The sequence below is a fragment of the Narcine bancroftii genome, chromosome 2, assembly GCF_036971445.1.
Source record: "Narcine bancroftii isolate sNarBan1 chromosome 2, sNarBan1.hap1, whole genome shotgun sequence".
In the NCBI taxonomy this organism is placed as follows: domain Eukaryota; kingdom Metazoa; phylum Chordata; class Chondrichthyes; order Torpediniformes; family Narcinidae; genus Narcine; species Narcine bancroftii.
The window spans coordinates 103093953-103119754 of NC_091470.1; the positions used below are offsets into that span (position 1 = coordinate 103093953).

The 25802-nt window shown below is 40.5% G+C and overlaps 1 protein-coding gene across 1 annotated transcript in view; it reads right to left on the reverse strand.

Moving 5' to 3' along the window:
* Positions 1-25802, reverse strand: part of gpat4 (glycerol-3-phosphate acyltransferase 4) — a 70374-nt gene that overhangs the window by 16453 nt on the left and 28119 nt on the right. Inside the window, exons 5-9 of the mRNA XM_069917785.1 lie at positions 15359-15448; positions 12645-12738; positions 10033-10148; positions 9720-9775; positions 7197-7282 (exon numbers count right to left, since the gene is read on the reverse strand). Of these exons, the coding sequence (XP_069773886.1) occupies positions 7197-7282; positions 9720-9775; positions 10033-10148; positions 12645-12738; positions 15359-15448 (442 nt within the window). The remainder of the gene's footprint in view (positions 1-7196; positions 7283-9719; positions 9776-10032; positions 10149-12644; positions 12739-15358; positions 15449-25802) is intronic.

Genomic DNA, 25802 nt, shown 5'->3' on the forward strand with positions numbered 1-25802 from the left:
ATTAGCTCTGAAACCACAGGCACATCAAAAACCAAGATCCATCTTAGTAAAATTTTTGAGATATACGACAAGAGAAAATATACTGGAATGGGCAAGGAATAAAGTTAGAAAAGATAATAAACCATTGGAATACAAGAATAAAAAAATATTTTTTTTTACCCAGACATAAGTTTTGAACTCTTAAAGAGGAAGAAGGAGTTTAATACAGTGAAATCAATTTTATGGAAAAAAGGTTACAAATTCATATTAAGACATCCAGCTGTGCTTAAAATATTTATACCCGGGGAGCAAAGCAGACTGTTTTCGGATCTGGAGAAAGCGCAAGAATTCGCAGAACGTTTGCAGGATGGGAGAAGAGCTGTAACAAGAATGAAGAACGGTGATAAAGTATATATAAAGATGTATATGAAAAGAACTAAAGAGGGAAAAGAGAAGAGAAGGAAGGGAGGAAAAAAGAGCAAGCTTTGTAATTAAAAAAAGTATTTTCTGGAGAGGGCTAGGTAGAGGGGGAATAACCATCACTGCAAAATCAGATGACGGTGCGAACAAGATCGCAATTCAAATGAAAAGGGGAGTTGTGGTTGCCCGGCAAGGGATATGGGGCAACTCAGAGGGGGGGGGGGGGGAAAACGGGACTTTTTGGGTTAAGGTATTAGTGTATGTGGGAACTGCAGGGGTACTTTATGTCTTAAATGTGTTGTCGTATGTAATAAGAGAAAACTAAGAGATGAAAATGGGGAAAAGGGGGATAGAGGTGGTGAAGAGGTGGAAAAGAGGTGGCTATGTTGAACTATATGACTATAAACATCAATGGAATATATAACCAAATTAAAAGGAAGAGGCTACTAAATTTATTGAAGGAGGAAAAAATAGATATAGCATTTGTGCAGGAAATGCATCTAACTGACGCGGAACATAAACTAAAGAGAGACTGGGTAGGGCACGTAACGGCAGCATCCTATAATTCAAAAGCTAGAGGTTTAGCTGAACTAGTTAACAAAAATGTACCATTCAAAATAGAGGAGGAAATAATAGATCCAGCAGGGAAGTATGCAATGATAAAGTGTCAGATATACTCAGAATTTTGGAATTTGTTCAATATATATGCGTCTAACAAGGAGGATCAAAAGTTTATGCAAGATATTTATTTTGAAGATTGCAGACACAAAAGGAAATATATTGATAGGAGGAGATTTTAACCTTAATTTGGACCCAATGTTGGATGAAACTGGACAAAAGACAAGTAAAAAGAATAAAGTAGCCAAATTTATAGTTAAATCAATGCAGGAAATGAAACTTATGGATATATGGAGGAGGCAACACCCAAGAGAGAAAGAATTTTCATATTATTCGAGTAGGCACAAAATTTACTCAAGGATTGATATGTTTTTGTTGTCAGCCCATGTTCAAGGGAGAGTTAGGAAAACTGAGTATAAAGCTAGACTACTATCAGATCATTCACCCCTATTATTAGGAATAGAACTGGAGGACATCCCACCAAGAACATATAGATGGAGGTTAAATTCCATGCTACTTAAAAGACAGGAATTTAGATGAGTTTATTGAATGCCAAATTAAAACATATTTTGAAATAAACACAGGATCAGTGAATGACAAATTTATATTATGGGATGCAATGAAAGCCTTCATTAGAGAGCAGATAATAAGTTATGAGACTAAGATGAAAAAGGATTACAATCGGGAAATAGAGCAGTTGGAAAGGGAGATAGTAAGTACAGAAAAGGAATTAGTAAAAAGGGATGATATAACGAAAAGGAGAGAATTGGCGGACAAAAAAAAAATGTGAAACATTACAAACGTACAAGGTGTAGAAGAACATAATGAAAACAAAGCAAAATTATTACGAACTGGGAGAAAAAAACCAAAATATTAGCTAAAATTTTTTAGCTAAAATTGAACTGCCGAAATTGCAAGAAGAGGAACGAAACAAACTAATAAAACCTTTTGAAATAGAGGAAGTACAGGATATATTAAAAAAGCTGCCAAACAATAAAACACCAGGAGAGGATGAATTTCCAACAGAATTTTATAAAACATTTAAAGTGTTATTAATTCCTCCTCTCCTGGAAGTAATGAACCAGAAAGAAAAAACACAAAACTTGCCAGATTTATGTAAGACACCAATAATTATAGTAATACCAAAGACAGGAAAGGAACATAGGAAGTAGGAACAGGAGTAGGCCAAAAGTGGCCCATCGAGCCTGCTCCGCCATTCGATACGATCATGGCTGATCTAATTTATGACCTAACTCCACCTACCTGCCTTCTCCCCATATCCCCTAATTCCTCTATCATGTAAAAATTTATCTAACCGAATTTTAAATATGTTTAATGAGGCAGCCTCAACCACTTCCCTGGTTAGAGAATTCCAAACATCCACTACTCTCTGGGAAAAACTATTTTTCCTCATCTGAGGATCCATTAACACCAGCATTATAGACCAATATCTCTACTTAACTCAGACTACAAGATAATAGCAAAATTAGCAAACAGATTGGCCGATTGTGTACCTAAAATAGTAAAACAAGATCAAACTGGATTTATTAAGAAAAGAAGAACAGTGGACAATGTCTGCAAACTTATTAATCTAATCCACGCAGTTCAAGGAAATAAGAAACCAACAGTGGCTGTTGCTCTAGATGCAGAAAAAGCCTTTGTCAGAGTAGAGTGGAATTACTTATTTAAAGTATTACAGAAGTTCAATCTACCAGAAAAATATATAAATTGGATTAAAGCATTGTATAATGGACCGTTGGCGAAGGTAACAGTAAGTGGATATGTATCGAATCACTTTAAATTAAGTAGGTCAACTAGGCAGGGATGTCCACTACCCCCTCATTGCTCGCCTTAGCAATAGAACCTTTAGCAGAACTGATAAGATGGATCTTGGTTTCTGATAAGAAAATAAAATAAAAGGGATAAAAATAAAGGAGAAGGAGTATAAAATCAGCTTATTTGCAGATGACATCATAGTATACCTAAAAGAACCAGAGGTATCAGTAAAAGAATTAAATAAGAAATTGAAAGAATATGGAGAAATATCGGTGTACAAAATCAATGCAAATAAAAGTGAAGTGATGCCAATGAGTAACGCAGACTATACAGAAATTTTTTTTTAAATCACCATTTAAATGGTAAACACAAGCAATCCGATACCTAGGGATCAGGTTAGATAATAACTTAAGCAACTTGTACAAACTAAATTATCAGCCTCTAATAAAGAAATTGCAGGAAGACTTAGAACGTTGGAAAGAATTACCGCTAACGTTGATAGGGAGGGTAAAGTGCATTAAAATGAACGTGTTCCCAAGGATACAATACTTATTTCAAATGTTACTAATTCCTTCAACAGAAAAATTCTTTAAGGAACTAAAGAGAATAATAAGGAAATTCTTGTGGAAAGGGAGGAATCCAAGAGTAGCGTTAGATAAATTAGCAGAGGTATAATCAAGATGGTTTGCAGTTACAAAATTTTAGAAATTATTATAGAGCCACACAATTAAGGTATTTATCAGATTTTTACCAGACAAGGGAAAACCAGACTGGATTAAGATAGAACTAGATAAAATAGGGGAAAAGGAACCAAAACATACAAGTGGGATGAAAAGCTGGTGCAATATAAAAACTCACCAGTACTGCATCATTTACTTAATACATGGAAGAAGATCCACTTAGAAAGGAAAAAAAACAAATTATCAAATACCAAAATTACTATTGATGCAAAATCCGCTAATCCCTTTTACAATTGACAACCTTTCCTTTAGAGAATGAGAGAGAAAAGGAATCAAAAGAATAGAAAATTGTTTTTTTGGGAAATAATTTATTAAAATTTGAACAGTTGAAGTACAAATATGGAATAACTCATGGTACAATGTTTGCATATCATCAATTGAAAGCTTATTTAAAGGATAAATTGGGAAACAGCTTGAGATTACCAGAGGGAAGCAGCTTTCAATACGTGATTACAGACACAATGATAATTAAAAGATTTATAACCAATATATACATTAAGCTGCAAGATAAGGAAAATGAAATAAACTATAAACCTAAGCAGAAGAGGGAAAAGGATCTAAATATAAAGATAAAAAATTATGGGAAAAGTTATCTTCTGGAACTATGAAGAATACTATAAACACAAGGTTATACATGATACAGTATAATCGGTTACACAGGGTATATATATACTCCTCAAAAATTAAAACATTATTGGATAGATGTTTTCGCTGTAAGAAGAAAATGGGAACAACATTACATACAACTTAAGCATGTACGAAAGCAAATACGTTTTGGGAAGAATTAAATCAGATACTAAATAAAATTACAAAAAATAACATACCAAAAAAACCAGAGATCTTTCTTTTAAGTAACATAGAGAATTAGGCCTCAAATTGGATAAAGTGCAAAAAAATTCATTATGATAGCCTTAGCAATAGCAAAAAAATGCATAATGTCAACTTAGAAAATGGAAGAGAGCATGAGAATACAGCAATGGTACATGGAAATGAATAAATGTATTCCATTGGAAAAAATAAAGAATTTTTAAAAAAGTCACAATGTTTGAACAAATTTGGGAAAAATACATGGAACATATCAGAGAGAGCTTGCCTAGGACCTCCATCCCCTAAAGATAAGACAAAACGACTAGATTCAGTGTGTGATCAGTAGATGACACATTTTTCTTGTTTATTTTCCTTTGTGTGAAGATATTGTTTTATGGTTTTATTGTATATGTTGAATATTTATGGGTTTTGGAGGGGGGGGGGTGGGTAGAGGGGAGGGAGGGAAAGGGTAGAAAAGACCACTGTGTAAATTTAACGAGAAATTATTGTACATATTTTGGTTGATATGGTTCATAGTGTGAAAAATTAAAAAAATATATTAAAAACTCCTTGCAGATTCTGCCACTCATCTACACATTAGGTGGGTAACTTACACGGGCCACTGAACCAACAAATCTTCACATTTTTGGAATGTGGAAGGAATCCAGAGCACCAGATGAATCTCACACAGATGAAGGGAGAACGTGTAAACTCCAATGACCAGCAGCCAAGGTCAGGATTGAATTTGGGTCTCTGGCACTGCAACACAACAGCTCTTGTAGCAGCTATTCCACAACCAGAGGGGGGAGGACTATTCTTGTAGTAGCAGAGGAGAATGTGAAGTGATCTTGTGGGATTGACAGGGAGGGTGCTGAAAGTTTGGAACACAAGGCAGCACAGCTTCAGAATAAAGGTTGACTTTATATGGAGACAAATTTTCTTTTAAGAGTTCTCCATTCCAAAGAGCTATGGATGTGGAATCATTGAATATTGATTTATAGATTGGTTAGTGCAACACTAGTACAGTGCCAATGACCCAGGTTCAAATTTGGCACTATCTGTAAAGAGTTTGTACGCTCTCCCTGAATCTGCATGGGTTTCCTCCAGGTGCTCCAGTGTTCTCCCCACTTTTCAAAAACATATAGGGTTGTAGCTTAATTTGAGTGTAATTGGGCAACATGGATTTAAATGGCTGGAATTGGCTTCAATTGTGCTGTTAATAAAAAAGTTTAAAAAAACATTCTCAGAACTACATTTCATTTTTTAAATTTTTTATTTTTCACACTATGTACCATACTGACCAAAATACACACAAACATTTCCCTCTTGAATATACACAGTGTCATTTTCTCCCCTTTTCCCCCCATCCTTCCCTCCCTCCTTCAGCCCCCCCCACCACCCACTCAACGTTCAACCTATATGATACATTAAACCCATTAAACAATGTCATCACACAATGAAAATAAACAAGAAATTTGTGTCATCTATTTTTACGTACTGGGTCAGTTCATTTCGTCTTCTTCTCCTTCTGTCTGTCATTTTAGGTGGTGGAGGTCCGCGGTAGGACTTCTCTGTTTGTTCCATGTACGGTTCCCAAATTTGTTCAAATACTGTGATGTTATTTCTTAAATTATATGTTATTTTTTCCAACAGAATACATTTATTCATTTCTATGTACCATTGCTGTATTCTCAGGCTATCTTCTAATTTCCAGGTTGACATAATACATTTTTTTGCAACATCTAAGGCTATCATAATAAATCTTTTTTGTGCTCCATCCAAATCGAGTCCAAGTTCTTTACTTTTTATATTAACTTAAAAGAAAGATCTCTGGATTTTTTGGTATGTTGCTTTTTGTGATTTTATTTAATACCTGATTTAGATCTTCCCAAAACTTTTCCACTTTCTCACATGCCCAAATTGCATGTACTGTTGTTCCTGTTTCCTTCTTACAGCGAAAACATCTGTCTGATACTGTTGGGTCCCATTTATTTAACTTTTTGGGCGTGGTGTATAGCCTGTGTAGCCAATTATATTGTATCATGCGTAACCTCGTGTTTATTGTATTTCTCATAGTTCTGGAGCATAGCTTTTCCCATGTTTCACTCTTTATCTTCATGTTTAGATCTTGCTCCCATTTTTGTTTGGGTTTACAGCTTGTTTCCTTGTTCTCTTTCTCTTGCAGTTTGATGTACAGGTTTGTTATAAATCTTTTAATTATCATTGTGTGTGTAATCACATATTCAAAATTGCTTCCTTCTGGTAACCTCAGTCTGCTTCCCAATTTGTCCTTCAAGTAGGTTTTCAGTTGGTGGTATGCAAACATTGTACCGTGAGTTATACCATATTTGTTCTTCATTTGTTCAAAAGATAATTTATTTCCCAAAAAACAATTTTCTATTCTTTTGATCCCTTTTCTCTCCCATTCTCTAAAGCAAAGGTTATCTATTGTGAAAGGGATTAGTTGATTTTGTGTCAATATTAATTTTGGTAGTTGATAATTTGTTTTATTCCTTTCTACGTGATTCTTCTTCCAAATGTTGAGCAGATGGTGCAGTACTGGTGAATTCCTATGTTGCACCAGCTTTTCATCCCACTTATTAAGTATATGTTCAGGTACCTTCTCCCCTATTTTATCTAGCTCTAATCTGGTCCAATCTGTTTTTTCCCTTGTTTGATAAAAATCTGATAGGTATCTTAATTGTGCTGCTCTATAATAATTCTTAAAGTTTGGTAGTTGTAAGCCCCCTTGTTTGTACCATTTTGTTAATTTATCTAGCGCCTCAGAACTACATTTCAATGATAAGGGAATCAAGAGGTCTTGACATGCCCAGATACATGAATCATTATTCTTACCTTGATGGCAACAGGGTAGACAGTAGCTCCAATTTCAAAACTGCCCTTCTTGAACATCATTACAGAGGTATTGTTGATACAGGTTCCTGTGGAGAGGAATAGAGCAAGGCTTGAGTGTTGCAAGGTTGGGTTCCCACAGGAAAACAGTGAGAAATGATAATGAAGAAAGTTGTGGGAACTATCACTTGAATATTTTTTATTCAATTCTCGATACGGAAGATCCAATTTAAACATAAATTTAAATTCACAACATTCTTAATTGATTTGTAACTGTCATTTTGAATACAATTGAAAATGGCAACACATCCTGGCTAAATAGGTTGGTAGTTCAGGGCACAACATGAACCATAGAACAGTACAGCACAGAAGCAGGCCATTTGGCCCACAATATCTGTAGCAAACTCTACGACAAATTAAACTTAATCTCTTCTACCTGAATCTGATTCATTCCTTTGCCTGTGTAATGTGTTGCTAGCTTGTGACATCTAGATAATGGTGTACAGCCTCTCCCTGACTTACGACCTATGACCATCCGTACATAGGAATGAAAAAAAATTCCATATAAATCTTACTGTTTATTCTTGTTTTTCAGCCTCATAATGGCTTCTTTTACTTTCATTGGCACAACTCTGATCCTCACATAGAAAAATGGCAACTGCAGACTCCAAAGATGATCAAAAGCTTCGAAGCAAGCCTATCTCCCTTATACCTGCACCAATTAAGCAATTAAACATATCTGAGAAATCACAAACACTTGTGAAGCCAAATGTCCCAAACATTATGGTGTCCTGAAATGAGGGGACGACGTAGAAAAAGTGTTATAATTTCTGCAAGGTCAAACCAAAATGCATACAAGTATCCTTGAATAAAATCTGGAATGTGGACGTGAATTGTTAGATTATAAATGTAAAACTGTGGAGCACAGGGGCAAATAAAGGAAGAAAGTGTCTTTGTTCCAAACATAATGAAGAGCACAAAACTGTCCAAGTGAATTAACACTTCACTTGTGAATCTGTAGGGGGCATCTACTGCATCCAGTGTAGCGTCCTCTGCATTGAGAAGACTGGACGCAGACTGGGAGATTGTTTTGTTGAGCACCTTCACTCGGCCTACTGCAACAGTAAAGCCCTCCCAGGGGCTAATAACTTCCATTCTACAGACCAATGCCACTGACATGTCTGCCCATGTCCTCATGCACTGCCAAGTTGAGAACACCTACAAAGTGGAGGAACACCACCTTGTATTCCACCTCAGCAGTCTCCAACCAGATGGCATCAATGTCAACTTCTCCAATTTCCATTAACCCTCTCTTCTGCACTCTTTCCTCGACTCCCTTCCTCTAGCTCCCCACCCACTTCCCCTCCTTCTATCAGAGCCCTCTCTCCATCACTTCTCAGCTTCTTTCTCTTCTATCTTCCCACCTGCATCCATTTAATACCTCCTACCTGTTGGCCTGTGATCCTACCCCTTCTCCCTACCCCCCCACATTTTATTCCAGCATCTGCTTGACGTTTGGCACTCCTGACGAAGGGGCTCAGACCCAAATGTTGATCGCCTTTTACTTCCTATGGATGTTGCATGACCAGTTGAGTTTCTCCAGCACTTTTGTGTACTGCATTAGATCCCAGCATTTGTAGAATTTCTCATTTCCCTCCTGGGACAGAAATAAAGAATGGTTGGCGTAGTGGTTAGTACAACGCCTTTATAGCACCAGCAATCAGGACCGGGATTTGAATCCCACACTGTCTGTAAGGAGTTTGTACCTTCTCCCCGTTTGTACATGGGCTTTCCCTGGAGGGTCTGTTTCCTCCCACTGTTCAAAGCATACTGGTGGGATGTAGGTTAACTGGGCATAAATTGGGTGGCATGGACTCGTGGACCGAAATGGCCTGCTATCGTGCTGTATGTCTCAATTTATGAAAAAAATTAAATTTAAAGACTGTTCCACAAAGTCAAGTGTAGCTCAGGCTAGATTCTGAAGAGGCTTTGCAGGGTAAATGCTAAAAGGATGATTTCCACGATGAGAGGAACCCAGAAAAAGAGAGAAAGTAAGAAATGTCCCACTTCAGAGTTGGAGACTTCATTGTCCTTGAAAGTCATGAATATTTGGCAATGTTCTAACCAAGGGGACCATGTTAATGTGTTCAAGACTGAGTAGGCTTTTCAGGAATCATGGGTTAAGTGGAATAGGCAAGAAAGCAGAGCTGGATAAGCAGTGATCTTACTGGATAATGAAAAAGGTTTTAGAGGCATTGTATCCTGCTCCTTTTCCCATTATTTATGTTTCTGAAATTACCAGCAGAACTTTGTCAGAGGATGTAACAAGAATCAATCCTGAGACTTCCTGGCTTATTGAACTCAGCTCAATCCTATCTTATCAAATGATTCAAAGAGATTATTAGCTAACTTTTAATGTATTTCACCTCCTATTTAATGACAATTTTGTTCTCCATAATGCTTCAATTATTTAGAAGAACAAGGAGAGACTATTTGCTACCATATCATTTAACAACCTTCACTTACCTTCTGGGAATATCAAAATTGGTAATTTAACCTGGTCTCTTACATGTTCACCCAGCCTGAAGAGATCATAAAGAATAGAATTAGCCACACATGCAAGTAGAAAGGTTCTCATGCTGATTGTTCGAGTGGACATTGCAGTCATTAAACAGAAGGTGACACTTGTACACAACAACTTGCTCATGAACCACAGTCATCACCAAATGGTGATCTAACAGTGAAATCGAGCTGTGGCAACTGAATGATAAGCCAGATGGTAAATTGAACAGACCGAATGGGGCCCCAGTGCACCCAATTGCAGTGCCTTTTACTTCACCTTCTTGCAACTAGATTGCGATCTCGAACTTCTGATCTCTCAAACCAGATGTGAGGACAAGCCTTGACCATGGCTCTCTGAATGATTCCCATCAGCCCACCATGAATTTGCCCAACCTGATGAAACAAAATAGTCATACACAAGATTAATATTTCAATTATTTTGCTTAGCAATGAGTCCTACTTGTCTTCCATTTCTAACCTATTATAGAGCTCCCTACTGAGTAAAGAACACATCTTCCTCATCCTCAGTTTGTTTTGACTATGGCGTTGTCCCAGAAAAAGGAGAAGCAACACTACACATACAAAGAAAATAAGAATTTTATAGCACAATTGTTACATTCATACTATATGCCACTTCAAAGTATACAATTAATTATTTCTGCATGAATTTTTAGGGAACTGCAATAGCAGTTTCGTTCAGTAATATCTCATTACAACAGAATAGAATGCCATCCATTTTGACATTGGTACAGGTAAATCTAACAAAAGCAATCAAGACATTACAATATTACTAAAATATAGGTATTGCTAAGTAGTTTCTTTGCTTACACTCAACTAAAGGTTTCAACTTCCCTCTCCCCTGACAAAGGTGAGGTGATAATGCAGAAGTGAGGCAAGGACGAACCCTATAGAAAAACAGGATTCAGTAAGAAGGCACAGGTATGACCAAGTTTGTCTTATATTTTTTCTATTTCATTGTGGGAATGGCAGCCAGGGCAGGACGTGCTCCTCTTGCAGAATGTGGATAGACAGGGAAGCCAACAATATCTGATGATAATCTGTGAAAAGTGACTCCAGCTGCAGCTCCTTAACCATGTTAGAGAATTGGAGCTGGAGTTCAACAAACTCCGAATCATTCAGAAGGCTGAGGGGACCATAGACAGGAGTTACAGGCACGTCATCACACAGAGAAGGCAGGAGGAAGGCAACTGGGTGACAGAGAGGAACAGATATATCATTTAGGACACCATTGAGGGGGACAATCTACCAGGGACAAGCCATGGAGGTCAATTCTCTGGCATGGAGTTTGGCCTTGTGGCTAAGAAAGGAAGGGACAAGAAGAGGTGAGCTATAGTAGCAGTGATTCAATAGTCATGGGAATAGATGTTCTGTGGAAGAAATCGAGAATCCCAGATGGTTCATTGCCTCCCAAGTGCCCGACTCTGGGATAACTCAGATCGTGATCACAGCAACCTCAAGGAGAAGGCTGAGGAGCCAGATGTCAAGGTCCATGTAGGAAGCAATGACGTGGGTACGAAAGGGTTAAGAGATCTTGCAAAGTGAGTTCAACGTATATAAACATGTAATAGTTGAATTTGCGGACATATTTTCACTTAAAATGTTCGAGACAATTTGCAAAATAATAAATTGGACATTTACTTCACACTGATGTGGATGGACCCGCGAGAGCAGGGAGTGGAAAAACACCACTGCTCCCGCAGGATCCAACCACCCAGTCTTAATGCTGGCAGTTCCATACAGGTTTTAAACTGCCTGTGAAAGGAGCCAACTGTGTTTTTCATTAAAATCCCCCATCCTTGAGGTCTGAGCCCAAAATGGCGGCAGCCACAAGCAGCGGGAAAAAACCCTCTGTTGAGAAGGGAGATAACCATGGCAATGAACTAGCGAAGGACTCAGTGGCTGAAGGATTCTATAGGAGGGTGACCAAAACAGCAGACCAGTGACCTACACCGGCAGCAAGTGGTCAGTGACTTGCGGCCAAGGGGCTCACACAGTATCCGTAAGGGTACTGAGGGTGAGAAGGGCTCCTGTAGGGTCTTGGGAACTGAAGGTAAAGAGTCAGAACTTTGGAACTAGAATATCCTTTTTCACTAACCTCATCACTTCTGGTAATCTTCCTTCTCACATCCTTTAATTGCATTCATAACCCTGCACTACCTGGTTTCTCCTCCCACCCAAGATCCACAAATCCAACTACCCCAGTAAGCCCATCATTCCCCCCCACCCCCGCCCCTTCATGTTCCTACCCACTGAAGTGGAACCATCATACCATGACTCCATATGTTCCCTTTGGTCCAGTCCCTTCCTACCCATGTGCTCCCCAGCACATTTTTAAAAAATCTATCTGGATGCGCACATGAAATGACCAAGGCATAAAAGGCTATGGACCATGAGCTGGTGAATAGGATTAGGGCAGATGAGTACTTAATGGGCAGATGAGTACTTAATGGACATGTGGGCTAAAGGACCTACTTCTGGGCTGTGTGACTCTATAATCAAGATTATGGAGAAGATTTCATTCAGTTGTAAGTATCTGAAATGTTCAACCTGAATAGATGATGGAAGGTGATTTCAAAACTGTTACTGATACATTAGTTCAAACAAAAACAGGGCTTGAGATTACATTCAAGAGCCAGCAATGAGCTAAATTGTTGCTTCTATTCAGCTAACTTCTACCATTCGACCATTTAACGTGAACTTGCAAAACAGAACTAAACACCATGAGCTTTATTGGCTTAGCAGTGTAAGGTTTCGATGAACTGGTGACAATATTATCTTGAAACAAGGTGGCTAGTTGTAGAGGCCAAGATATATGGCATTCCACTGTAATAATAAGGATCCATATGTGGAGAATTGGAAATCACTCACCATGGCGTAGAAACCATCACTTGCCAGAATTATGACATCAATTGGAGAAGTGTGATTTGCAACACATATACCTCCATTTTTGGGTCTGTTTTCACTGTCAAGGAAATAAATAGAAACAAAGTTCAAAAGTCAAAGTTCAGATTTATTGTCAGAATACATACACATTACTTACAACCCTAAGATTCTTTTTTTCTGTGGGGAGGCAGAACTTCTGTTTCAACACAATCAAATGAAAGCTCTGTCTGAGCAACATCTTGCTGGCCCAAAGATTGCAGCCACTCCCTCCTTTTCCACACACAAGCTGGGTAGTTTGTCATGTATTCTTCCTGTGGGCCAGCAACCACCAATGTTAGTTAAGTTATTGAAGGGTTCTAAAAGATTGGATACACAAGTAATTGGATTGTCAGGGACTGATTAGGGATAGGGCAGTCACCTTTCTCTCACTATCTCACCCTTTGTTTCCACATCCACTGTTTCCTATTCATTACATGTAGAAATGCTTCTGGGCAAAGCTTTACATAGCAGCAGATGGCACCAGGTAAAGGAAGAAATAGAAAATAAATGGCCAGGAGACAAATACATATCTAACAAAGGATTTAAGATGGATAAGGTGCTGGAGAATTGTAGCATTGGAAATGGTCATTGACTTGTTTCAGCATTTGGACATTGCTAGCTAAGCCATCATTCCCTTGAGATGTTGATAAGTGCTGCCTTCTTGAACTTCTGCAGTCTTCTTGTGAAGACACGTTTGTCACGTGGTTGGGAAGAGTTCCAGGATTTAGATCCAGTGACAATGATGTATTTCCAGGTGATGATCTGACACAACTTGGAAAGGAACATGATGCTTCCATGCTCCTGCTGCCATTGTCCTTTTTAACATCTGAAGCTGTGGGTTTGAGAGATGCTGATGGAGAAGCCTAAGCAAGTAACTGAAGATTTTGTAAGACGGTACACACAATCACTGTGTACTAGTACCAGAGAGAATAAATGTAAATTGAATGTGTTGATTTGTTCTATATGGTGTCAAACATCTCAAGTGCTACTGGAGCAATATACATCCAGCCAGCTATAGAATATCCCATCACAGACTTGCCTTGTAGTGGAAAGGCTTTGGGCTATCAGGAGGTGAGTCATTTCTGAGCTGTTCATGTAGCCACTATATTTCTGTAGCTAATCCAGATGGGTTTCTGGTCAAGGGCAATCCTCAGAATGTTGATGGTACAGGCTCCTTCTTGTCAGTGCCTGGCACTTCCAGAGCAATGATTTTAATTGCCATTCATCAGCTTACTCTGGGGGTTGTCTCAATCTTGCTACACGTAGGCACAGATTGCTTCATTCACTGAGGAGTTGCAGGTGGAATTGAATACAGCACAACCATCAGTGAACATCATTTTGTCTTATGAAAGACTAGACAGCTCAGGATGGTTAGGCATAGGCACTGCCCAAAGATACTCTAGCAGTGATGCCCTGGGGGCTAAGCTTCCATGCCTTCTTCTTTTATATTGTTTTATATATATATATATATATATATATATATGTATAATACAGGAGTTCTTTCCCTGGATGCCCCGCCTCAATTTTACCAGGGCTCCCTAAGCCACACACGGTCTAATGCTCAAGATCTCATGTCTGGAATTCTATTCTTCTGTCAGCTATAACCATGCCTGTGAAGAGCTGAGATATCCTGACAAAAACCAAACTGCACAGCTGTGGACTGATTGTTGGTGTCACCTAACGACTCTTCATAGCACCTAGCATCACTCTGATGGTTGGAATATGTTGTTTCTTGTGAAGAGGACCTATCTGGGTAATAGCCTACAAAGTCAAGGTCATCTCAGTTTTGTAATTGTATTCAGTAACCAATGATGGGCATGACAATATTTAAAGAAAGGTATCGCATCTCTTAATATCTGTTTTTCTGATACTATGACACACGTCTGATAACACAATTGTTATATCACCTGGGAGGTTTCACACCTTTTAAGGGTTTTAACAAATCATAAACCTTCCTTCTATAATTAACATAAAATGCACAATATTTCTTCAAACACAGTGACTTGATTAAACACAAGCAGGCTGAGTACAGGGTTAATGGTCAGATATTTAAGTGTGGAAGTTCAGAGGGACCTTGGGATCCAAATCCATACATCTCTCACTGTTGCTGTGTAGGTTAATAGGATAGTTAAGGCAGCCTATGGGATGCAGGGCTTCGTTAGTTGGGCGATTAGTAGAGTTGAGAGGTCATGGTACAGAGGAGATTTACCAGAATGTTGCTTGAATTGCTAAGTATGTCTTATAAGCCAGACTTTTCTCTTTGGGGTAAAGGAGGATGAGAGGTGACTTAATAGAAGTCTACAAGATTATGAAAGGCTTAAAAAAAAGGTAGATAGCCAGCACCTTTTTCCCCAGAGCTGAAGAAGCAAACACCAGAGAACATTTGTGCAAAGGGAGGAAAGTTTAGAAAGTGAGTGTGTGTGTATATATATATATATATATATATATACACACACACATACACACACATATTATATATATATTTATATACACACACACACACACACACAAATATGGATGAAAGGTTATGAGATTGGAAGGGTTTAGTTTTTTTTTGTAGGAATATATAGGTCAGCACCACATCGAGGGCCGTAATGCTGTAATGTTCTAAACAAGTTCTTGGATAATCCCACCCACCACATGGAGCACGGCATACCAACCTGTCATGGTAGTGTATGATAGCAGTCAGTGCCCTCACACAGATCCTGTAGCACATCAAATGTACATGCTTGCTCAGAAAGTCCTTCAGCCTAGGCAAAGGGAGAAGAAAATTACAGGGAAAGCAGGAATAACATGTTAATAGCCAAATACTGAGCTCTGGAGAATAAAACAACAAAAATTCTCTTTCAAACTTTGACAATAAAATGACAATATTCTCACTCAAACCAGAAGATTCAAGGAGATTCTACACAATTACTAACGAATTCTCAGTTCTGAGAATCATTTTGAGTGAAGCTGTTATATAATTGCAAGTTGTCCCATTTTGAGCTGACACCAAATTAATGAGTCAAATGAATCTCTGTAACATTTCTATGATATAATGGTACAATTTATCTCACCATCCTCCAGCCAAACAAACACAATTGGAAATTATCACCCAAATTTGCATTGCTGATTGCACCTGAGAAGGGGTATCATAAAAAAATGCCAATTATGACAGGATGCAATAGCCACTTGACTAGATTCCAGAGGGCATTAGTGAACTCAGCAGGTTTTCCCCACAATCAAATCATTTCATTTCCACCATTACTGATTACTTAATCATTTGATGTATACTCTCCAGCAACAATGATGGGATTTAAACTAGAGAAAAGCACAGCACCGAAATCCACCTCTTCCATGCCGACTGGGATGTGAATCCCATTTATTTGCATTGGCCTAGTTCCCTCTTCACCTTTCCTATTGTAACATCTATCCAAATGCCAGATAATCACCGTATCTGTTCCACCACCTCCTCATTCTAGACCCTTTAGGCTTTTTCAGGTGCATTTTACACTAAGAATGTGCCTGAAGAAGCAAAAGCGGCCCTTTAAATTGCCATTCAGGTGGCAACGTTTAAATCCCACCTGAAGGACACAGCTGCACAGGATGCGGCTCTGAGCACACTCCGGCTCCTGCCCAGTGTCAGCTGTGATCAGCAGCCTGACCCTTTAACATCTGCTTTCAGCCAGCTGCATTCAGGTGGCTGGGGGAGCCACTGAGCTGAGCTGATTATCCCTCTCGGAGAAGGGTTACGTAGCTTGCCTCAACAGCGCCTCCTGCACATTCTTAAGATTTCCTAAGATTTCTCCCCAATCACTTTGAATCTGTGCCCCGAGTTCTGGACTCTCATGAGCTGGGAACCAAGAATGAATATGGAGAATTATAAAATTATGAAGGTCAATGATCCCCAGTAATGTTCTCAATACTCAAATGCTGGCTAACTAATGTTTTGTGCACCTGCAACATGACTCTTGTACTCCATGCCTCATTCTATGAAGGCTAACCCATCACCTTTGTATCCCTGCACCCATACCTCAACCATTCCTAGCCCATCATGATGTTGAGGTCTTCTTCTGCCACCTCTGCCTGTGTCAATTCCACCCCCCACCAACTAATAATGATGATGTCTTAAGTCTCCAACACTCCCCCTTCCAACTCTCTTGATATTTTCATTGCCAAGTGCCAAAAACCTTGACTTCTTCATCTACCCTCACACCCTCCCTGCTCACTTCACACCACTCCTAGCCTCAAACTTGCAAACAAATGTGGTGCTTTGCAGTCTGGCAGACTGATCTTGCAAAGACTCAGGTGGTTCTAGGAAATCTCCTCATCCCTACCCTTGTATCATGACCCACCATCAAGAGTCATAAGGGCACCATCTCACATAAATTCATAGATCTCATCACTTCAGCAGATCTCCCCTCCACAGTCTCTGACAATGCTCCCATTCTGAACTTTTATCTCTTACCCAAGATCCACAAACGCGACTGCCCTGGTAGGCTCGTGGTTTCTGCCTTCTCTTGTCCCACTGAACTTCTATCCTCATACCATGACTTTATCCCATCATGGTATCCTCATACCATTACCCCTTTTACACAGAGATCCCTCTTAAATGGCGTGTGAATGACCTGTGTTTAAAGCCAAGTCGGGTTGTTCACAATGAACCGAGAAAAGCCAGGTTAGGAGCCAATGCAAAACACATCAGTTCTGATACTACCGGGATGAAAATGACCACCACCCCCCACCACCCCATCCCATGCTCATTGCATTCACACAGGTCAGTGAAGCAGTTAATTGTCATCTTTCAACGGCAGTCCCGTCTCCCCTTGTCCCCTCCACGAGGACATATGTCTGTCAAGAAGATCCCTGAATAACCTCTTTGGATTCCTCTCACCTTTGACGTATCAAAAATGAACCAATAGGCACCTTAATTGGCCTCAGCTGCACCTGTCTTTTCAGTGGCTACGCGGAACAGTCTATTCCAAATCAATTCTAGCATCACTCCCCAACACTCCCTCTGCTACATCAACAACTGCATTGGGGCTGCCTCCTGCATTCATGTGGAATTTCTCAACTTTATCACCTTTGCTATCAACACCCATCCAGATTTCAAATCCACTCAGTCCGTTTCTGACACTTTTCATCCCTTTCTGAATCTCTCTGCCTCCATCTCAGGAGACAAACTACCACTGACAGTTCAAGAAGGCCACCCTTTTTCATTTTCTTGTTATCAAGGTAAGGTTTTCCATTCCAGGATATCTGAAACAAACATCCTCCTTGTTCAGGATAGGTGGCTTCCCCTTAACTGAGGTTGTTGCAACCCTCTCTCACAGTTCCTCCACTTCTCACATATCCTCTACTTCCAGACAGAACACCCTTCTCCCAACCTTCCTCAACGTCCAGCACATCATCCTTTGTCATTTCTGGCAAATGCAAAGCAATCCTACCACCATTGTTTATTCCCCTCCCCACTCCTTTCTGCTTTACTCAAGGATAACTCCCTTTGTGACTCCCTACCAATGCACCCATCCCCTGGCATTTTCCCCTCAGACTGCAGGAGGTGAAACACTTGATCCCATATCTCCACCATCACCACTATCCAGGGACCTAAACAACACTTCCAGGTCAGGCAAAGGTTCACATTAACCCTCTCCAACCTCACTTTCTGCATCTAGTGCAATCAATGTGGCCTCCTCTACATCAACAAGGTCATGCACAGACTAGGGAATTGTTTTGCGAGTGCCTGTGGTACTGCAATGGTTATCCTAAGTTCCCAGTTGCATGCCATTTCTCCACCTCTTCCCAACTAGTCTGGGCAGGCCTTGTCCAGTGCTAGGATGAGACTACACAAGCAATAGAGAGCAGCATCAAGTATTTTGCTTGGAAAATCTACAACCTAACAATATTAAGTTCAGGTGACCCACACTTCCCATGCTCCTTTTGTTGTCCTGATCCAAGTAGGTTCTCTCTCCAAGTATCCTCACTGGGTCTCCCACTTTCTCCCCCCCCACTTTAACTGGTTCCATCTGCCTTCATCCCTCCATGTCTCCATATCCTGAATCTGCAGGTTCTTGTCTTCACTTATCACATTCCATCTCCCCCCAGTCCTCCCCCCCCATGGCTCCATCTGCCCATCATTCCTCTACTCACCTGGTTCCACCCATCACTTGCCAGCCCCTTTATACTGGCTTTCTCCCTACTATACTCATCCCTGATTCAGGGTCTCTACCCAAAACCTCCACAGCTGCTGTTCAATCTGCTGAATTCCTAAAGCAATTTGTTTTTTCCTCCAGATTATATCATTGCAGACTCGAACACAGCGAGCATCTTTTCCACTACCCTATCCACCTGCCGTTCCATCATCAGGGAGCTGCATCCCAGGTCTCTCAGTAAATCAACCCTCCTCAGGTCATTGCCATCTACTCCACGTTCAATAGGAATTTGACCTCTGAAAGTACATTACCTCCCATTTGTCTGGGTTAAATGACACCAGCCACCGCTCCGCCAAACTTTCCAGCAGGTCCATGTCCTTAGACAACCTTCTTCACTATCTAGGACTTCTCCAGTTTTTGTGTTGTCTGCAAAGTTACTAATCAGGCCACTTGCCTTCTTATTCAAGGCAGTTAAATATATTATAGATAATAAAGGGCCCATATCTGCAGTATGCTGCTTGTTATAGACACAGTCAGAAGAGCACCCTCATCACCAGGCCAATTTTGGATTCAGTTTACCAAAACACCATGATGCCTTGCACCTTAATCTTCTGGATCAGCTTTTTGTATGAAAGACCATGAAAACCATACATCTCTCAAGGGTGCCACACAGGTTGATAGTATAGTTAAGAAGGCCTAGGGGATGCTAGGCATCATTAGTCAGGGGATTGAGTTCGAGAGTCAAGGCCATGTTGCAGCTCTATAAATCTCTGGTGAGACCACACTTTGAATATTGTGTTCAATTCTCGTCACCTCATTACAGGAAGGACAGGGAAGCAATGGAGAGGGTGCATAGATTTATCCAGATGTTTCCTGGATTGGAAAATATGTCTTATGAGACATGAATGGCATAGCTAGGGCTTTTCTCCTTGGATGAAAGGTGTCTTAAAAGAGGTCTGCAAGATTCTGAGAGGCATAGATAAGGTAGACAGTCAGCCACTTTTTCATAGGGTGAAAGTCTTAATTTTTTTTTTTAAAAAGAGGAGTTATGGGTGCCTTCATAAATCAAAGTATTGAGTATAAGAGCTGGGATGTTATGGTAAAGTTGTACAAGACATTGCTGAGGTCAAATTTGGAGTATTGTGTGCAGACATGATCACCTAACTACAAGAAAGATAGAAGATTTACTAGGATGTTGCCTGGACTTCAGGAGAAGTTACAGAGAAAGGTTAAACAGGTTAGAACTTTATTCCCTGGAGTGAAGAAGAGTGAGGGGAGATTTGATAGCAGTATTTAAAATTATGAAGGGGGGATAGATAGAGTAAATGTAGATAGGCTTTTTCCACTGAGGGTAAGTGAGATACAAACCAGATGACATGGGTTAAGAGTGAAAGGGGAAAAGTTTAGGGGGAACTCCTTCACATTGAGAGTGGTAGGAGTGTGGAACAAGCTGCCGGCTGAGATGGTGAATGTGGGCTCAATTTTAACATTTAAGAATTTGGACAGGTACATGGATGGGAGAGCTATGAAAGGCTAGGGACTGGGTGCAGGTCAATGGGACTAAGCAAAAAGAAAAAGGTTCGGCAGAGAAGGCCGAAGGAGCCCGTTTCTGTGCTGTAGTGTCCTATGGTTCTGGATGCTTCCTTCATTTCTCTCATCAAGCTTCAATATCCTTTAGTTAGTTCCCTAAGTGAAGTTGCTTCAACTGCTTCCCTGGGCAGAGAATTCAACAGATTCACTACTCTCTGGGGAAAAATAGTCTTTCCTCATCTCCATCTTAAATCTACTCCCCTGAATCTTGAGGCTGTGTCCCCTAGTTCTGGTCTCACCTACCAGTGAAAACAATTTTCCTGCCTCTATCTTATCTATCCCTTTCACAATTTTATGTTTCTATAATATCTCTTCTCATTCTTCCGAATTCAAGTGAGTATAATCCCAGACAAGTGAGTCTCTCCTTGTAGGTCAACCTCTCATCTCCGGGATCAACTGGTGAACCTCCTCCAAGACCAATATATCCTTCCTCAAGTATGGCGACCATAACTACATACAGTTCTCCAGGTGCGGCCTCACCAGTACCATGTATAGTTGCGGCATGACCTGCTCTTGAATTAAATTCCTCTAGCGATGAAGGCCAACATTCCATTTGCCTTCTTAATAATCTGTTGTACCTGCAACCCAACTTTTTGCGATTCATCCACAAGCCGTCCCAAGTCCTTATGCACTACAGCATGCTGCAGTTTTTCACTATTTAAATAACAATCTGCTCTTCTATTTTTCCTGCCAAAGTGGATGACCTTGCATTTACTAACATTGCATTTCAGCTGCCAGACCTTTGCGCGCTCACCTAACTTAACAACCTTTCCACATCCTCTGTACAATTTGCTTTTCCACTCCATTTAGTATCATCCACAAACTTGGCTACACTACACTCTGTCCCCTCTTCCAAATCATCAGTGTAAATGGTGAACAGCTGCGGGCCCAGCACAGACCCCTGCAGACCCCACTTACCACTCACTGCCTCCCATTTACAAAAACAACCATTTACCCAGACTCTCCGCCTTCTGTCAGTTAACCAATCCATGCCAATATACTTCCCCTGACTCCATCCATCTGTATCTTATTGATAAGTCTCGTGTGGCACCTTGTCAAACACCTTCTGAAAATCCAAATATACAACATCAAACTGTTCCCCTCTATCTACCACACTCATTATATCCTCAGAAAACTCCAGCAGTTTGTCAAACAAGACGTGCCGTTTCTGAACCCATGCTGCGCCTGCCTGATAGAACCCCTTCAATCTAAATGTCTCGCTATTTCATCCTTAATGACAGCTTCAAGCATTTTCCGACTACAGACGTTAAGCTAACTGGCCAGTAGTTACCAGTCTTCTGCCTAAATCCATCCCTTTTTAAAAAGTGGCATGACATTTGCTGTCTTCTAATCTGCCCGGACCTACCCAGAATCCAGAGAATTCTGGTAAATGACTCCCAATGCATCGACTATAACTCCTACCATTTCCCTCAGTACTCTGGATGCATCCCATCAGGACTAGGGGATTTGTCCACTTTCAGACCCATAAGTTTGCTCATCACTATCTCCTCTGTAACAATTATTTTATCAAAGCTCTTACCTCCCTTCACATCCCTATCACCACTCTTTGGCATGCTGGATGTGTCTTACACTGTGAAGACTGACACAAAATATCTGTTCAATGCCTCACCCATTTCCTCATTTCTCAATATAATCAATCTCCTTTTCTCATCTTCCAAGGGACCTATGTTGACTCTAGCCACCCTCTTCCGTTTTATATTTTTTTTGCTAACTTTTTATATTTTGTGTGAACTTATCTTCATAATCCTTCTTCCCGTTCCTCAATTCCTGTTTAGTTGCCCTTTGTTGCCTTTTAAAAGGTTTCCCAATCCTTCAGTTTCCCACTACTCTTGGCTACTTTGTATACGAGCTTTTAATTTTATACTTTCCTTTTTTCCATAGTTAACCAAGGCTGACTCTTCCCTCTCTTACTGTCCTTATTTCTAAAAGCAGGTATTTTTGTTGAACACTGTAAAAAATCTTTGAAAGTCCTCCATTATTCTGCCAACTAGCCTGTGCTCCCAGTTCACACTGACCAATTTCTCCCTCATTCTGTTCAATCATAATATACTAGTTTTAGATCTAACTATTGCATCCTCCATCTGTAGCAGAAATTTAAATGATCGCTTTTTCCAAGAGAATCTCTAACTACTTGATCGTTAATTTTACCTATCTCATTGTACAATACTAAATCTAAAATAGCATTCTCCCTTGTTGGCTCCTTAACATGGTGCTCAAGAAAGCTTGATTCATTCTATGAAGTCAATCTCCAAAGTCCCTCGACCAACTGATTTTCCTAATCTATGTGGAAGTTAAAGTCCCCCATGAAAACTGCCGTTCTGTTCTTACATGCCTCAGCTTTCTCTCAGTTAATTGCCTGTGCCACTGTGCTATTGTTATTAGGTGGGCAATAGACCACTCTCACCAGTGATTTTTTTCCCCTTTACTATGCTTAATCTCTACCCCAATGGACTCAACATTCTGTTACTTAGATATTATATCGTCTCTCACTATTGCCCTGACCTCATCCTTGATTAGAGTGCCAACCACCACCTTTACCATCCCATCTATCTTTTCCTACTGCCTGATACCCTTGCAAGTTTAATTCCCAATCATGCCCATTTTGCAACCATGTTTCTGTGATGACCACTAAATCATAGCCTGGGGATTGATTTGCACCTCAAGTTCACTAACCTTGTTTCTAATACTACAGGCATTCAGATAAAATGTCTTTATGCTCATTGTCCTTTTAGAATCTAGTGACCCCTGCATCATTTGCTTTTGACTTTTCTGCCCTCTTTTTCTTTTACTCTTTCCTAACTAGCTTTGGTCTCTGTAGCACCTTCCTTGTTCTTTCTTTGTAGATTCCCATTCCCCTGCCCCATTAGTTTAAACCTTCCCCAACACCACTAGCAAACAATCTCCCTCTGACATTGATCCTGGCTCTGCCCAGATGTAGACTTTCCGGTGTGTACTCGTCCCATCTGCTCCAGAACCAGTTCCAATGCCTCAAAGGAACTGAAACCCTCTCTCCTGCACCACTGTTCAAGCCACATATTCAATCTAACTATTCTGCTACTTCTACTCTGACTAGCTCGTGGCACCAGTAATAATCTTGGCACCAATATGGCCATAACAGTTGGCCGTTCACCCTCCCCTTTCAGAATGCCCTGAAGCTGCTCCAAGACATCCCTGATCCTTGCACCTGGGAGGCCACACACCCTTCAGGAGTCCCCTTTGTGACCACAGAAGCTTCTGTCTGTTCTCCTTATTATAGAATCCCCTATAACTACTGCTCTACCACTCTTTTTCCTTCCCTCTTGCACAGTAGAGCCAGTCACGGTGCCATGATCTGGCTACTGCTGTCTTCGCCTGATGGGCCTTCTCCCTCAAAAATATCCAAAGTGGAATATCTATTTTGGAGGGTGATGACTGCAGGAGACTCCTGCACTACCTTCCTGTTACTGTTCTTGCTGTTGGTCACCCAGTCCCTATCTTTCTCTACTCTCTTAAGCTGCGGTACGACCAGTTCACTAAATGTGCTATCCATTACATTCTCTGCATTCCAGATGCTCCGAAGTCCACGCACATCTCAAGTGCCACCACGTGGTCTATCAGGAGCTGCAGCTGGACACACTTTCTGCACACGTAATCCACAGGAATATGGTCAGTCTCCCGAGTTCCCACATGGCACACGAGGAGCATGACATGGGACAGAGCTCAGAAGCCATGCCTGAAACAAACACTGTGGTAAAATGTGCTGACCGTGCACCCTATCTATGTCTCTCATAATCTTGTAGACCTTGATAAAGCAACCTCTCATCCTTCTTTGCTCCAAAGAGAAAATCCAAGCTCTGTTAACCTTGCCTCACAATGCAGGCAGTACCCTCTTAACTTCAACATGCTTCAGTTTACTTGCCTATTCCAAATTGACCTCACATGCACCTAGGTCCTTCTCTCAGATGAGTACTGAAGCAAAGTATTAATTTTGAACCTCCCCGACTCTGCCCCAGGTCATGTTCCCCCTTTATCCCTAATTGATCTACCCTCACTTTTGTCATCATTCTGTTTTTCATGTACATGTAGAATGCCTTTTGAATTTTCTTAATCTTACTTGTCAAGGTCATTTCATGTCTCCTTCGAGTTCTCACAAGCCCTTTTTTAAGTTACTTCCCAAATTCCATATAATCTTCATGAATCCTTCCTGAACCTAATATACACTTCCTTCTTCCGCCTGGCTAGCTCTCCCACCTCACTTGTCAACTATGGCGCCTTCTTTCTCCTGTCTCAGCAAGACAAATCTATCCAGAGTGTCACACAAATGTTTCCTAAACATCCTCCACATTTCTGTTGAACATTTACCCAAGAACATCTGTTCCCAATTTACTTTCCCAAATTACTGCCTTATCCCTTCATAATTTGCCCTTCCACAATTAAACACTTTCCCACATTGTCTATTCCTATCCTTCCTTTATTGTCTTGTAATAAAACAGGTATAATATTACACGAATTGCCTTTAGTCTGCCATAAGGTCATCATCCTATAGAGTCATCTCCTCTGCTTCTCCTTCTCAAATGGTGGATGGTCTCCCTGTTTTTTGGTGCCCTGCATCAGACATGTGCTTCCCTGGAGTCTGCAATCCTTCGAGGCTGCTACTGAACACAGGTGCTGCCATTTAAAGCCTGTATGGAGCCATTGGTAGTTGGACTGGGAAGAAGTACCCTGAGGAGGAGGGCTGTGTCTCCTCTCCATGGGACCTCATCAGACATTTTCTTTTAAGCCTTGTTCATAGCTATGCTAAAGGCCAGGGAACAAGTTCTGTCACTTGACCAAGTTCAATTCCCAATAATTCCAGTATGTCCTCCCATCCAGGTGGCTAGTCCACATACTGTGCCAAAAATATTTCTAGACACACCTGACAAATTCTGCCCATCTGAACCTTTTGCCTTAAGGAGGTGCCAGTCAATATTAGGGAAGCTGAAGTCTACTAGAACAACAACCCTGTTATTTTTGCACTGTTCCAAAATTTTCCAACTTTATCGTGCTCTGATGGCCATTTTGGGGCCGATAAGATACTCCCGATAGAGTGATCCCTCCCTACCTGTTTCTGTCTTCCACCCACAATGACTCAGTAGACGATCCCTCCACAATGAACTCCCTTTCTGCAGCTAACCCTACTTTGCAATGTCACTCCCTCCTCTTTTACCTCCATCCCTATCAGAACAGCTGAATCTCAGACCCTGCATTAGCTAATCCTGTTCCTTATACCTTCCAAGTCTCTAATGGCCATATCATAATTATATGATCCATGCTCAAAGTTCATCACCCTTAATTCTTCATACACCTTGCATGAAAGTAAACTCAGTTCAACCCATTTAAC